Source organism: Colius striatus, chromosome 4 (assembly GCF_028858725.1).
Source record: "Colius striatus isolate bColStr4 chromosome 4, bColStr4.1.hap1, whole genome shotgun sequence".
Lineage (NCBI taxonomy): Eukaryota > Metazoa > Chordata > Aves > Coliiformes > Coliidae > Colius > Colius striatus.
Window position 1 is genome coordinate 92,203,541 of NC_084762.1, and position 15,577 is coordinate 92,219,117.

At 42.9% G+C, this 15,577-nt stretch overlaps 1 protein-coding gene across 1 annotated transcript in view; it reads right to left on the minus strand.

The window, feature by feature from the left end:
• Positions 1 to 15,577, minus strand: part of COL22A1 (collagen type XXII alpha 1 chain) — a 208,731-nt gene that overhangs the window by 116,484 nt on the left and 76,670 nt on the right. Inside the window, exons 10-11 of the mRNA XM_061996052.1 lie at positions 14,887 to 14,940; positions 14,089 to 14,124 (exon numbers count right to left, since the gene is read on the minus strand). Coding sequence (XP_061852036.1) covers positions 14,089 to 14,124; positions 14,887 to 14,940 — 90 coding nt within the window. The remainder of the gene's footprint in view (positions 1 to 14,088; positions 14,125 to 14,886; positions 14,941 to 15,577) is intronic.

Below are 15,577 nucleotides of genomic sequence, written 5' to 3' on the forward strand. Positions count from 1 at the left end.
GTCCATAACTGGACACAGGACTCCAGATGAGGCCTCAGCAGGGTAGAGTAGAGAGGGAGTAGAACCTCCCTTGACCTACTGCCCACACTCTTCTTGATGCATCCCAGGATGCCATTGGCCTTCTTGCCCATGAGGGCACATTGCTGGCTCATGGTCAGTGTATTATCAATCAGGACTCCCAGGTCTCTCTCTGCAGAGCTGCTCTTCAGCAGTTCGATCCCCAGCCTGTGCTGGTGCATGGGGTTGTTCTTCCCCAGATGCAGGACTCTGCACTTGTCCTTGTTGAATCTCATGAGATTCCTCTCTGCCCAACTCTAAAGCTGGGCAAGACCCGCTGAATGGCAGCACAGCCTCTGGGGAATCAGCCAGTGCTCCCAGTTTGGTGTCAAATCACTAGACTTTTCCTTCAGCTTACAGAGCAGATGAGAGAAGATAGATCATTCTGAGGTCAGTTCTATATATTTTCTTTATTTTCTCTTCCAAACTGGTCTCTGTCTACCACAAAAGTACCAAGTTTCTCATTCTAAAATAAAATATAGCATTCTAACCCTGTCAGAAATGTCAATAAAGGTTTCATTGAGAGACCTTCAAAAATCTGCCAAGCAGAACTTCATGAATCAAACACTCTCAGCATATCGACAGCTGCGCAGACTAGGGGAACAAAAGGTGGTGGTGGGGACAAAATAGCAAGAGCTGAAGAGAAACAGATCAAAATGGGCAAGACGAAAAAAGATTGAACTGTGCAGTGTTACTACCTCAACATTTAAAACATCCCTCTCTCCTTTGTTAATTAACTTCACCGCTTCCCTGTGAAATGAGAAGGAAGTTACAGCAACTCTAATATTGCTTTCATCTCATGAAGGTGACAAGTCAGAGGTACAACTGAGTAGAAGACAGATGGAAGGTCACATACTCTGTGACCAAGATAGAAATGCATGTCTGATTCCCCGTGTCCCATATCAATGCCCTAATCACAAGTTCTCTCTCTGGGCTCTTGGGTCTGCATTCAACTTGCCAAGCAGATGTTCACAAAGAATAAACTAGTAGACCATAGTTAAGACCTACCGCTGATCCACAGTTACTAACTGTTGTCACTGTTTGATGAGACAAGTAAAGAAGGAGGACAGAAGAGATACCACAAGTTAAGTGTGGTCTTCAGGTTCGAACATCTGAGAAAAAATTCCAAGAGACTGCAGAGTTTTGAAGGACAAGACCTTTCTTTTCTAGGTTTTTCCATTCAGGAGCCACCAACTCAGAATCATGGAATTGTTTCGGTTGTAAAAGACCTTTAAGATCATTGAGGCCAACCACTAACCTCAACTACTAAGCCCATCACTAAACAATATCCCTCAGTGCCACATCTACAGGTCTTTTAAATACCTCCAGGGATGGAGGACTCCAGGACCTCCCTAGGCAGCCTGTGCCAATGTTTAACAACTCTCTCGGGGAAGAGGAGGCTGAAATGAAAGATTTTATTACTTTGCCTCCAGCAGCCAACTGAGATCAACTCAGAGAGGCAGAGCTGCAGTGGGTATATGTCACCCAGCTCCATTTTCAAAAGCTGCTGACCAGACAGGCAGCACAAATGACTGTCATTCTCCAACACTCAGATGCAGGATTTTATTAGCTTAATGATGCTAAACCTATATAAATATCTTGGCAAATATGACACCAAACTGGCATTATCTTCTGCTTCCACAGGAAAGAAAGACATTCATCTCAACTTGTAGATCACTTCAGTTCTTTTTAAGCAGCAAAGAAAATCTCTGCTGAGTGTCTGTATTATATTCTGATTTAATAAACAGAAAGGTTATATGGTCATGATACACAGGGTTAGTAGAAGCAGTTGGTTTGACTAGTCTATCAGGAAAACCAGCCCAGTAGACAGATAGTTGGTTAAATTGTAATTACAGGCACTTTTTGTACTTCAGACATATCAAAGATTTTATATAATGCACTGTATAGAAGTCAATTGTCCCCCAAATGTACTTCCCTGGGAAAATTTACCCTGATCAAGGTCACTGTGGATTTCAGAATAGCCTCGAAACATCCAAAAGACTTCAAAGCTGCCATTGACACCCAAGATCCTCTTCATTAGCTTCACATTAGCTCAATCCTCATTGTGACATTCCTTCAGTTACTACATAAGTAATTGCTGAAACACTGTGGTGGTCAAACACCTTTGCCAACTATTGAGCTGCTGGTTCATCTGTCATCAAGGCTGTTCCATATGGAGTACTTACTCGAAGGAAGCACTGACCTCAGAAACAGAGAGAGCATGGGAGAGTACAAAGGAGAGCTGTAGTATCTGAAATACTTTGGTTCAACAGATAGAAGAGTTATTCAATCAGTTGCTGAGATATTCAAGTCAAATGTTGTGCAGACCTATTTGTGATTGTGATTTGTGATTCAACATATTGAATATGAGGTCGAAGACAACTGAAACCAGTTGGTACCACAATCCCATTATATAAAGGAATAACCTGAGAAATAAACTTTATTACAACGGGTTGTATTCCGAGAAGAAGGATTAGTAGTTCCTGAAATCCCAACTCTTCTAGTTTGGATAGTGTCCAGACTTTGGCTGATACAGAGTTAATTTTCTCCCTAGTTGCTGGTACAGTGTTGTGTTTTGGATTTAGTGTGAGAATAATGTTGATAACACACTGATGTTTTAGTTGTTGCTAAGTAGTGCTTATCCTAAGTCAAGGATTTTCCTGTGCCCTGAAAGTGCACTAGAAGTGAGGGAGCATGGCCAGGACAGCTAATACCAACTAGCCAAAGAGTTATCTCATAGCATGGCCAATGTTTTGCTCAGTATATAAACTGAGCTGTCTGGGAGGGATGGATCCTTGTTTGGGAACGATCAGTGAGTGGTGAGCAATTGCATTGTGCATCACTTGTCTGTCCTGGGTGTTATTTCTCACTCTTTTGTTGCTCTTGTCCTTCTCATGACAATTATTATTGTATTTTATTTTGTTTCCATTAGTAAACTGTTCTTATCTCAACCCACTCATCTCTCCTCCCCATCCCAGCAGAGTGGGGGTAGGTGGAGTAATGGGTGAGCTGCATGGTGCATAGTTAAAAAACACAAGGTTAAAACACAACACATGGTCGGAGCAAGACAAGGCTTCAATTAAATATAGATTTGTCAGGCACTTTGAAATGTGAAAAACATAACAGCTCTGCTCTGAAAACTTCATTGTCTCAAAGTACAAGCTGATGCTTCTTCCTGGCATCTGCCACTGCTCAGGACCAGACAAACAGCATGCCAAGTGCTAGAGGGGAATTGTTCATTGAAACAGAAAAATAACCCAGTCATGTATCATGACATTGATTAATTTATGTCCTTGCATCTATAAGCAGCTCACATAAAACAGTTCTGGTCTTGTGGATGATTTGCCACGTACTGGTTGACATTTTGCCTTGCGAGAAAAATCTATTAATTCCTTTTGCTCTGCTTCTGGGAAGTTACTAATACTTCAGATCTCTACACACCCCTCAGAAATTACAGCAGCTCTGCCACAACACTCCAAATTTCAGTCCTGATTTGCTCTTAGACCTCTGCTGCTACTGGTATCCCTCATTCCATGATTTCTCCCTTCCCTGCAGAGCCCATTCTTTTCAGTCTCTCCCTGATGGTTAAAGTTGCAAAATCACTGATAATTCTTCTCATTACTCTCTGCAATGACCAACATCTCTCCATATCTCTCTTTAAATGCCATGCTGGAGACAGTATCCTGCCTTAACTCTTATCACCACCTACTTAGAGCTTGCAGTGGTACGCCTCTGTGGACTGCCAAACATAACTGAGGCTGCTCAATCAAGTATTTGCCAAAATTATAAATCATTTTGTTCCAACCAGACATATTTGTTTATAAAGTGATGCTGCTCTCTAGGTCTCATTCATCTCAGAGCACATTACAAGGGTCATGATTCAATTCTTCCTGTTTTACATGAAGGTACAAGAAGGGGAAAATCTAAGGCCAAGATCCCTTATGGAGCCAGTGACGTAGAACCAGAAACACAAACTGAGTCTCCAGAGGCCAAACCCCTTCACACCATCAAATGTTTCATTCTCTTGAAATAACCACTAATGGTCTGTGCTTCATTTCACAAGGAAAATAAACATTTCCAATGAAAAAACCTACATTTTCCTCACCTGGCACATGTAACTATGTGCATGTTTATTACCTAGCAGAGTCTGAGACACAAATCACCATCTTTCTGTCAAAGCCAGAGACAACAAGTGTTGTAGACTTTAGGAGACACAATATCTCTAGCTAGTGCTTAGAAAAAAAAAAGTCTGAGTTATCCAGGGTCATATTTGGGAGAGCAAAGAATAACATGAAATCCAGTGCTGCCATGGTCTCACCTGCCTTCAGCTGCACCTTCAGAGAGCCCATGAACAAGGAACCTGCAACTCCTCAGCTATGGACAAGGAATCTCAGCCTGGCAACAGCTCTGATCAGTGGAAAGGGGAAAATCTGGCTGCTTAACTACATGTGAAAACATGTAGCAGAGAGAGGGATAGGGAACATTTAAGATGCTTTTGATAAACTGGTGATAGGAATCTGCTTCATCTCTGCAATTCATTAGTCTCTGAGATCCACTTCAGAGTCTATACAGCAGATTGCTAGGGAAGCTGTTTTCTTTTCCACCTAACAGGCAGCTAATCCATATCTATCCCCTGCAATATCACTCTCAAGAGCTCCTGCATTTGAACAAGTTATCAATGACAGCATCAATACAATCTGTTCTCCCTCTCACCAGCTCTTCTATCAGAAGTAGTGAGTCTTCCTCATGTGCTTCCCTTCCACAGTGCCAGTAGATCTTGACAGAGAAATCTTCTAAAGAAACAAGTGCTGGAGACTTTCAAACTTCTGCTTGCCAGTAGATGTCATTCTATACCAGCAATGTACCTGTCAGACAGTGACCAATGCTGAATAGAAAGAAGTCTTACTCTTAACTTTATGTAAGGAAAAAACCCAAGTTGATTCTCAGCAGTGTAAGAATACTAGCAAGTTGTCACAATGCACAATTAGTACATGATCTCACTCAAGTTGGTTTTTACAATCTTCAGCTGTTATTCTGGATCACAGAAAAGCACAGAATTTATCTAAAACCCCATTAATTACTGGTAAGAAAAAGAATTCCATCAAACCCTGGTTATTTAGCTGTGAGGAATGTACTTCAACTACAGTTAAAAAGGCTCAGAAATACTCACTGGGCAGATTTAAATTGCATGCGTACATGAGAGGATTCAGAACACACTCAGAATACTAAAGCAGACACTAATATTAATGCATCTCACCTTTTAATCACAGGATTAAAATTAAGATTCACAAAAGAAATGGCAGATACAAACAACTCCAGTGAGCTACATGACAGCCTTATGAAATAGATGAGGTATTATAAAACAGATGTTTAAGCGCCTGACTGAGAAATTAAGTGCTGAGTGACCTTAACCAGATGAAGGTGGTAACTAAGAATGGATCCTGAGAGAGATGATTGTCAGCACAAAAAACAATAAGGAAAAAACCTGCAGATATTGCATTTTTACTTTCCATTACCAGGTCAGTTTGAGCTATGCTCACATACTTTTTTATTCTGCAGTAAAGAAGATCTGAGTGCTGAGAACCAAAGCTCAAGGAGGCAATATTTCCACAGCCTCTGTCTCCAAGGAACACCAAATGCTGGGCAGTTGGGGTTTTGTTTTGTTTTCAAATTTCAAACTCAATAGTATCTCTAAATTTGGACATATTTTCCCATCTTGTTACTGTCAAGATGTACTGGCTGAAAGAGCTAGGTCCACTGACCTAGATGGTGATGCACAAAGCCTCCTGATTCCTTAGACTCTTGGAGTCAACTTTCAGCTCACCAGCTCAAGGGAAACTGAGTGGCATTTCACCTTTGGAACTTGGTGATATCTAAACCTGTAGCCAGTGGAGTAGGCCTGTGGCCAGTGGGGTTCCACAGGGATGGGTTCTGAGGCCAGTCTTGTTCAACATTTTCATCAACCACCTGGATGAGGGGACAGAGTGTACCCTCAGCAAGTTCCCTAATGACACCAAACTGGGAGCACTGGCTGATTCCCCAGAGGCTGTGCTGCCAGTCAATGGGATCTCGACTGGCTTGAGAGTTGGGCAGAGAGGAATCTCATGAGGTTCAACAAGGACAAGTGCATCTGGGAAGGAACAATTCAGCACAGGCTGGGGGTCAAACTGCTGGAGAGCAGCTCTGCAGAGAGAGACCTGGGAGTCCTGATTGATAATAAACTGAACGTGAGCCAGCAACGTGCCCTCGTGGCCAAGAAGGCCAATGGCATCCTGGGATGCATGAAGAAGAGTGTGGCCAGCAGGTCAAGGGACGTTCTGCTCCCTCTCTACTCTGCTCTGGTGAGGCCTCATCTGGAGTCCTGTGTCCAGTTCTGGGCTCCTCAGCTCAAGAGGGACAGGGAACTTCTGGAGAGAGGCCAGCACAGGGCCACCAAGATGATCAGGGGACTGGAACATCTTTCATACGAGGGAAGGCTGCGGGAACTGGGGCTGTTTAGTCTGGAGAAGAGGAGACTGAGGGGAGATCTTATTAACATTTATAAATATCTAAAGGGTGGGTGTCACGAGCTTGGGACATCCCTTTTTTCTATAGTACATAGTAACAGGACAAGGGGTGATGGGATGAAGCTGGAACACAAAAAGTTCCACTTAAAGATAAGAAAAAACTATTTCACTGTTTCAGTGAGGGAGCCCTGGCACAGGCTGCCCAGAGGGGTTGTGGAGGCTCCTTCCTTGGAGGTCTTCAAGACCCACCTGGACATGTTCCTATGTGACCTGATCTAGGTGACCCTGCTTCTGCAGGGGGGTTGGACTAGATGATCTCTAAAGGTCCCTTCCAACCCCTACCATTCTATGATTCTAAAATCACAGCAGTCCAAACAAGTCCTGTAACCTACCTGGAGCATCTTCCTTGGACTAAGCTCAAGGTTTCAGTAGGGAAATGACACACAATCTGCATGAGTGATAATGAATTTTATCTGGAAGTTGTATGAAAAAGGACTAATTCTTAGTTTGTGGAAGCTGAGGCTCTGTGTCATGTAAGCACTCACAGAGCATGTCTTGCTTCTAGGAGTTAAGATGGTTGCTCCTCATCCTTGGCATTGAAGCTTTTAAGCAGAGGCTCTCACCTTTGAACTTTACTTGAACTACACTGCAGCTGTTTGGCCATGTACTCTGCTCATCCTGACCTTGACTTACAGAATCATCTTCTTGGCTTGGACTTAGACTTGTTTCATGACCATGAACTGGTCTGGTGATCTAGACTGTCACTTGAATCTGAACAATATCACTGTCCCATACTGCTTCCTCACTGGGGTGCTAAGGGATAAGCCCTGGCTGGTGAGGTCCCTCCATTTTTGCTTGGAGTATAAATGGTTCTTGCTGCACCCTGACACTCAAGGACCTGACTCTCAAAAATTATTATAGCTCCATGTGTCTAAAATATCACTTCTAATCTGAGCCTTGCCTGCAACCAAGTCACACACACAGCCATTCTGGTCCCAAAAGGCATCCCTTAGAAATACTCAAGCAAAAGCTCTCCTTTGTCATCGAACCAGCATGCAATATCAGACTCTGGCTATGTCTGCAGCACCTATCACAAGCAGAATTGCACTCATTTTCTTGTGCCCCAAGTTACTGGATGGTAGCCAGCCCAGACCCAGAGGCACTGTACTCGTGCTAATTTGGTAAGTCCTGCTGACAACACAGCACTGGGGTAAAAAAGTTAACATGGCTTTTAGGTCTGACCTTGCCTACATTCAGCTGCCTCAGAGCAAAAACAAAGAACACAGAGTTCTGTGTGGATTATCTAACAGGGCAGATTTCTACAGCTTTTCCAGAAGCCCTAAAAATGGCAATAAGTCCAATTTGGAAGACAAATGAGAGAAGGGGAAGCAATGCCTTTGTTTGAAGGATCTAGTAGGCAAGATATACAAAGCCTGGAGGGAAAGAGGTCCCCAGCATCATTTTACATGAACAAAGGCTAGCTGCTTTGCCCAAGGTCAACAGATCTGTCAGTGCCAAGTTTTACGCCTGCATCTCATAGCCCAGAGCCTTAACTATCTGCCTGCCTCTCTTTTCAATGCCTGGTCTTGCAGTCACTGCATCCCTACTAAGCCAAGCCACTTCAGAGATTTTATTCTCATTAGACATCCTGTACTAATCCTTCTGCATTTTTATCAGAGCGAGTCAGTACCATGAAAAAAACATTGGTAAAAGAATACAGGTTTCATGTACTCAAGTTGCTTCTCGTATTCATTGCTGCATATGTGATTACAAGCATGAAGGGAAACACAGAAGCACAAAGAGATAGCTTGGATATTCTTGGAAACACATTACTGAGGGAAGTCCTAGTGTACCCCATTGAAACCTCCATTCATCAGCTCTGCAGGAGGTGGGTGTTTCTGGTTAGAGCTTTCTCCTCTGACAGGTTGGTTTCCTGTGGAAAATCAGAGTAGCAATTCCTTGACACAATTGTTTCATGACACCTTTCTTATGTTTCTTACTCTTCTTCAACAACTACAGACAGTGCTGGTCCAAGCCCTGAGTGGACTATGGAAACTTCTGTCCCTTTCTGGGCAATAAGGGTGTGAGGAATACTCAACACTTGTTCAAAAGTCTCAGAATAGCTATGAGCAAGGCCAAAGGTCTAGTTAGCTCCTATCACCTCTGTAGCAGTGGCATTACAGGAGACTTCACTACTCTGCTGTCCTGCTATCACCCATCAGTTTGCAAAGACTCATTGATGTCCTGAAGCAGAAGCAATGTCTTTGTACTGCCTAGATATTTACAGATGTGTCTAATTAACACAGATGCACACAAAATTTTAACCTGTACAGATCAGTTCCAGTATCTACTGGATGAAAAGGAATTTCATTTTCTTAATCTGAAATGTGCCTTCAGCTAGTTTGATTTGCTTCTCCTTAGCTTTTATAACAGAAGAAACAGTGAAAAATAATTTCTTACCGATATGTCTGTACCACTCAAAGTTTCACATATTTTCACCACATCCTCTCCAAAGTCATCAGCTTTCCAAGTACCTTCCCACCTGCAGAACCTTCTCCCTACAGCTGGCCTTTACCTCTCTTGTCAAACACGATTTCCCTGATTTTGATCAAGAGTCACTGAAACCCCGACCTGCTTGAATCATCCTCAAAAATGCTCTACAGATGTTCCTTCTGCCTTCAGTCCTGTCCACCTGCTCCTCTTGGATCAACAGGGGTTTGAAGATCTGAGTTATAACCCCTGCAGGACCTGGTGTGGCAAATACCCATTTGAATAACGTTCAGAATAACATCAACACATTGCCTTTTGTGGTGATCATAGAATCACAGAATGGTAGGGGTTGGAAGGGACCTTTAGAGATCATCTAGTCCAACCCCCCTGCAGAAGCAGGGTCACCTAGATCAGGTCTCATAGGAACATGCCCAGGTGGGTCTTGAAGACCTCCACAGAAATAGCCTCCACAACCCCTCTGGGCAGCCTGTGCCAGGGCTCCCTCACTGAAACAGTGAAATAGCTTTTTCTTATATTTAGGTGGAACTTTTTGTGTTCCAGCTTCATCCCATTACCCCTTGTCCTGTTGCTAGATACAATAGAACAAAGGGATGTCCCAACCTCCTGACACCCATCCTCAGATCTCCCCTCAATCTTCTCTTCTCCAGACTAAACAGCCTCAGTATGAAAGATATTCCAGTCCCCTCATCATCTTGGTGGCCCTGTGCTGGACTCTCTCCAGCACTTCCCTGTCCCTCTTGAGCTGAGGAGCCCAGAACTCGACACAGGACTCCAGATGAGGCCTCACCAGGGCAGAGTAGAGGGGCAGAAGAATCTCCCTTGACCTGCTGGCCATAATCTTCCTCATGCATCCCAGGATGCCATTGGCCTTCTTGGCCACGAGGGCACATCATGTTAGAGAAGTGGGTATTAGTCAATGTATCATTATCACTTCAATAACATAAGTATGTGCACAACATGTGAAGGCCCACACAGTAAAGGGTCACAGATCTATGAGTAGAAACAGAACAGACTACATCTAATGCCATAGGGATGAAACACTCCAAGGGCTTTCTTTATACCTGTGCATAATTCATTGCTCTGCACATGCTTATTTCTGTTCATAAAAAGCATCCTCTACCAGGCTGAGACATTTAGGACTGGTAGAACATGCTGGGCTTCTGCTTGAACCATCACAGTGAATGTCCTGGTGTTCAAAGTCACACAAGATTTCACATTGACACGAATCAGGTTTTCAGCTGCAGCTGCTGTTATCTAACACTAACAATGTGCTTGGCATGTGATGTATTCTAATACAAGCATCATTTTGGCTTTAACTTAGTGATATAACTGAGATAATGTGCTGGAGAAGCAAAGCCAGTGCCTCTGCTGTCCTCCTGGAAAAGCACAGGATTTGCCCTCTAACAGATGCTTACACACATATAATTGCCCTACACACAATACTTGGCAACAGCCTGATCTGGCAGGTGTTTGGCACCAGCACAGCTGGAGGGCACTGCTATAATAAGGTGATGATTTTAATCTTGTCATTTCAGTCTTTTTGAAAGTGAGATAGCTTTATTCTATCAAAACTGAGGACGTGAGCCTTGTCTTTATAAAGGAGCATAGCAACGACTGCACAGACTGCAGCTGCTTTGGAGTATCTCTGATCCAGTCCCTCAGCACTGGCCCATACTGATAAAAATCAAGGAAACATAAAGCTGTCACAGAACAAGAACTTGTGCTCATGCAGTCATAGCAGCACCACAGGAAAGAAGCCACATGAAGTCTCTCCTTCCAGGTGTTCTTCCTGGGAAGGCTTTCCTTACATAAGCTCTCCTCTGTTTTTTTCAGTATAGATGGCAGCTACCGTTTCAGACACTTGTATCCCAGCTCCTTGTGGTTCTGGCTACTCTCCTCTGATGCCAAGACTCAGATATGATACTCCACCTCTAGAGGCAATAGTGATCCATCATATGCCCACTGCCTGCATGGCTGATGACCTTTCCCCTTACAGTCCTTCCCTTTTCTGCTGCTGAAGGCTCACCTTTGCACCTGAAGGCCAACCATGAAGATGACCTTTCGTGTTCAAGAAAAATTATACACACAAAAACATCGCTAAGACAAGTGGCTCCAGTGCTGGCACCATCAGCAGCAAAGCACTCTACTGTTCATGAACTGAAGGAATCTCAGAGGAGTGGAGAGACCAACCAGGAGCTCAAAGCTTTCATGACAGTGGTTGAAGAGATCTGGGCAAGGCCAGAAGCAGCAAGGGTCAAGACTCAGTACCTAGAGCACTAGTAACCAGGACCACCATGACCAGGGCAAACAAGCCATGACATGACATCAAGGTCTTGGGAGTGTGGAGAGGTCAGATGGAAGCTGGCAAATGTCTCAATTTTCAGGAAGGGTAAGAAGAAAGACACTGCTAACTACAGGCCTGTCAGTCTCACCTCAGTACCTGGTAAAATTATGGAGGTTCTTCTGTGAGTAATTGAAACACACTTGAGAGACAACACAGTCACTGGTCACAGCCAGCACAGGTTGGGTAATCACTAACCATATAAAATTTAACCAGACCCACTGCCAAATTCTCTACCTGGAATGGCATAATCCTCATTATACATCGATATTGGAAGACAAGAGGCTGAAGAGCAGCTCCTAGAAAGGGATCTGGGGGTTTGAGTTCATGGCAATTTGAACATGAGTCAAGAGCAGCCAAAAAGGCCAACCATGCCCTGAGGTGCATCAAAAACAGCCTAGCTAGCCAGTCCAAGGATGTGACTGTCCTACTCCATACTACATTGATGCAGCCTCACCTCAATTACAGTGTGCAGTTTTGAGTGCCTTAATATAAGAGGGACGTCAAACTATCAGACTGTATCCAAAGGAGAGCAAACAAGAGGGTGGAAGGTATTGAGGGCAAGACTTAGGAGGAGTGGCTGAGGTCACTTGGGTTTGTGTAGCTTGGAGAAGAGAAGGTTGAGGGGAGACCTCATCACAGTCTACAATTTCCTCAACAGGAGCAGCAGAGGAAGAGGGGCTGGTTCTCTCTGGTGAACAGCAAGAGGACACATGCTAATGTGATGAAGCTGCATAAGGGGAAGTTTAGATTAGACATTAGAATGGGAGAGAGTGGTCAGACATGGAACAGGCTCCCCTGGGAAGTGGACACAGCACCAGTCTGTCGGAGTTCAAGGAGCATCTGGATGATGTTCTTAGTCATATGGTGTAGTTTTAGGCAGTCCTGTGAGGAGCAGGGAGTTGGATAGACAATCCTTATGGGTCCCTTCCAATTTCAGATATTCTGTAATTCTATATCCCCAGACTTCTTTCAACCAAGCCAAGACCATACAGCTGGTGTATCTTTGCTCCCAATCAGCAGCTGAACTGACATTCAGCCACTGGGCAGCCATGGGGCACAAACACACTGGGAAATAAATACACTTCCTCCACAGATGAGGGCAAGCTGCCTCAGCTGGCAGGAGCACTAAATAAACAAAACAAACTGGCCATAAACTCAGGGATTTCCGTGCCTACACATTCATTTGGGCCAGTCAATGTTGTTTGGCTATCCCAGTGAAAAAAGTTCTGCCTGTACTGTGGGGTCTTTTTATTTCCCCCCCTCCAATACACTCTTGCAGATCTACTTTTCTAGGCATGAGAATAATACAGATGGAGCAATGTTTTCCAGCACTTTTCAGCAGAGATCAAAGCATATGAAAATAAGAACTTGCTTCAACTGCAGCACAACTCATACTGTAAACATCATGATTCCCATCAGGCTGCTGACTTTCACCACCTGCCAAACACGAGCTGGTTTCCAAAGGCTGAATCCTGAGACTCAAAGGCTAAATAGTGGCTGTCAGTGGGAGGACTGCAGGAAGATGGATGCAGAAATGTGTGCTTTACAGCTCCTCTGTCTCTAGACTGGCTTAATAATATTTCTTGCCACCAGCAAGCCTCATTTAGACTGTAATTTCACATGATGCATTACCACTATATACAATCAATACATCATAATCACAGAAAGAACAAATGAGAAGATGCAATGGCCATAAATACCATGTTCTCACTAGTGTGACATTCTTTCTCTTAGACCACAATCCAATATTATCTTAAATTCCCTGAGTGATCAGCTAGTGACAGATCCCCTAGAAAACAGCTCCAGATTCTTAACCCCATTTTCACCATGAACCACAACCTGTTCCTTAATACATCCAACTACCTCCTATACCCTCCTGTCAATCTTTTTCCATTGTTTCTCCCAAGTGATAAGGTAAACACTCACAAACAGGTGTTATATGGAGCTATAGAGAGAAAGATCTATTTCTTCTCTGTTGTCTAGGTCTTCAGCCTCATTTTGCTGTGGGGAGTGAGAAGCTTGTAGACAGAATTGCCTGGAAACCAGCATCTCTTTTCATGTAAATTAGTCCTATCATGCTACTTGTTTCCCTTTGTTGATCACCATTGAACATGTTTTCCAAGATAAATAACCTAACAATTTTCAGTGATTATTCTTTATCCTCAGTTTTAACCACCAAGCCTTAATATTCCATCTTTCCTAATACATGCAGTAATAAAATAGTCCAGCTCTTGTCCTCTTTATTAATGAAAATATTCAATGACAAGAAAGAGTGGCAGTCACCTCATGTTCCAAATTTAATCCTGTTGAAAAGTCAATGAACTCAAAACTATACATTCCATTTGTTTTTTATTCTACCAGACTGTGGCTTTTCTGCATTATCCTCCACAAACTCACTGCTGGTTACATAAAGCAAAGATTATGATTTGAATTGTTAGCATTTTACACAGCCAATGCACAAGGGAAGATAAAAAAACACAAAGAGGAAAAGAATGAACACTGAAAAGCTTCTCTGCAGAGGGAGTCATAGCACAACATAAAAGTTCCCTACAAAAATCCAACTGTGTCACATCTCTTGCATCCTGTGCACTCCAAAAGCAACACTTGGCCTACAGAAAGCAACAGTGAGCAACCCTCATTTAATTAGTCCAACTAAGGGATAGATCTTACCTTTTCCCCTTTTTCTCCTCTCCCATAGACTCTGCCCTAAAAACAAAAGAAAAGGGAAAAAGGATGGCAAATGACACTTTAAATATGTATTCCATGCCTTACTTGTTATAGGTCTGAGATTATCTATCCATCTATACTGTGTGTGTAAATATATATATATTTATATAGACACAAAGGTCACAGGAAAACTACTATAGGGGAAGTATTTTCCTTGGCCATAATTCCTTGATAATAATCCAATGACAATTTAAAATAGTAAACCTATCCTGTGTTCTCTAACTGCAGCCAGAAAGGCATCTTATTTTCTATTCAGGGCAGAGTTTGATATTACATTTCCAAAATTAAAGATGTCATCAATCCACATTAGAATGAATTTTACATAGGGTGAAAGATTTTTGAGCCTATAAACTCAGTCTGGCATTTGCATTAATTGCAACTGGGAAAAGCTGCATCTTGGTCATCTGAATGTGAAAGAATTGAGAGAGATTTGCATCTTGTCTTGGATGTACCATTTTACTAAAATCAAGTATTCTCAAGACATATTTTAATTAAATGGGCAATATCAAATCAGTTATCAGATGAATTCAGGGATGAATCCATCCATTTACCTTCCATTTACCCCTTCCAAAAAATGTCAGTAGAAGCCAGGCTGGCTTTCCCCTGGGATAAAGGCCCAGCAAAAAGAACATATTCAACAGAGTACATGGACATTGTGAGTAAGTTCTCCAACAAAGGAGAAAACAACTACTTGTATTTCCATCATCTCACATAAAAATCATTCTGATCTTTCTTACTTACTGACTCTCCTTTTTCTCCTTTGAGTCCAGGAAGCCCATAGCTGCCACTTTCACCCTTGAAAAAGAAGAAAGGTTATTAATACCACGGAGTTAATTCATTGCTTTCTTGACAGACCAGAAATAACAGATGAGATTTCCTCTTAGACCTCCCTGTTGGACTCAGAATCACAGAATGGTGGGGGTTGGAAGGGGCTTCTAGAGATCATCCAGTCCAAGCCCCCTGCCAAAGTAAGTTCCCCTCAATCAGGGGACTCAGGAACATGTCCAGGTGGGTTTGGAAATCTCCAGAGAAGAAGACTCCATACCCTCCCCCAGCAGTCTGTGCCAGGACTCCATCACCCTCACTCATTTGTGAAGTGTACAACATTAGTACTTGCATTTTGTGATCACCTTTCCATTGCTTTGATTTTTTGGAGGGGGAAGTAACACAACAAAGGTTTGACTGAGATAGTAGACACTTCTGGTCTCTACTGTCAACATTTTAACTCCTGCCATAAGGATTGGGTGTACTTCATTGCATTTACAGTGACTTGAATGTCAAAGTTCTCAGATTGATTTTATAGACTATTTTTCATATGAAAATCCTGTCAGAAGCCTGAAGTACTTCAAAAGTTCTTGTTTTCTATGATGGGAAGGGCCTGGAAAGGTGGTTTTCATAACAACTAGCGAGTGAATACCTAAAGTATGGAAAA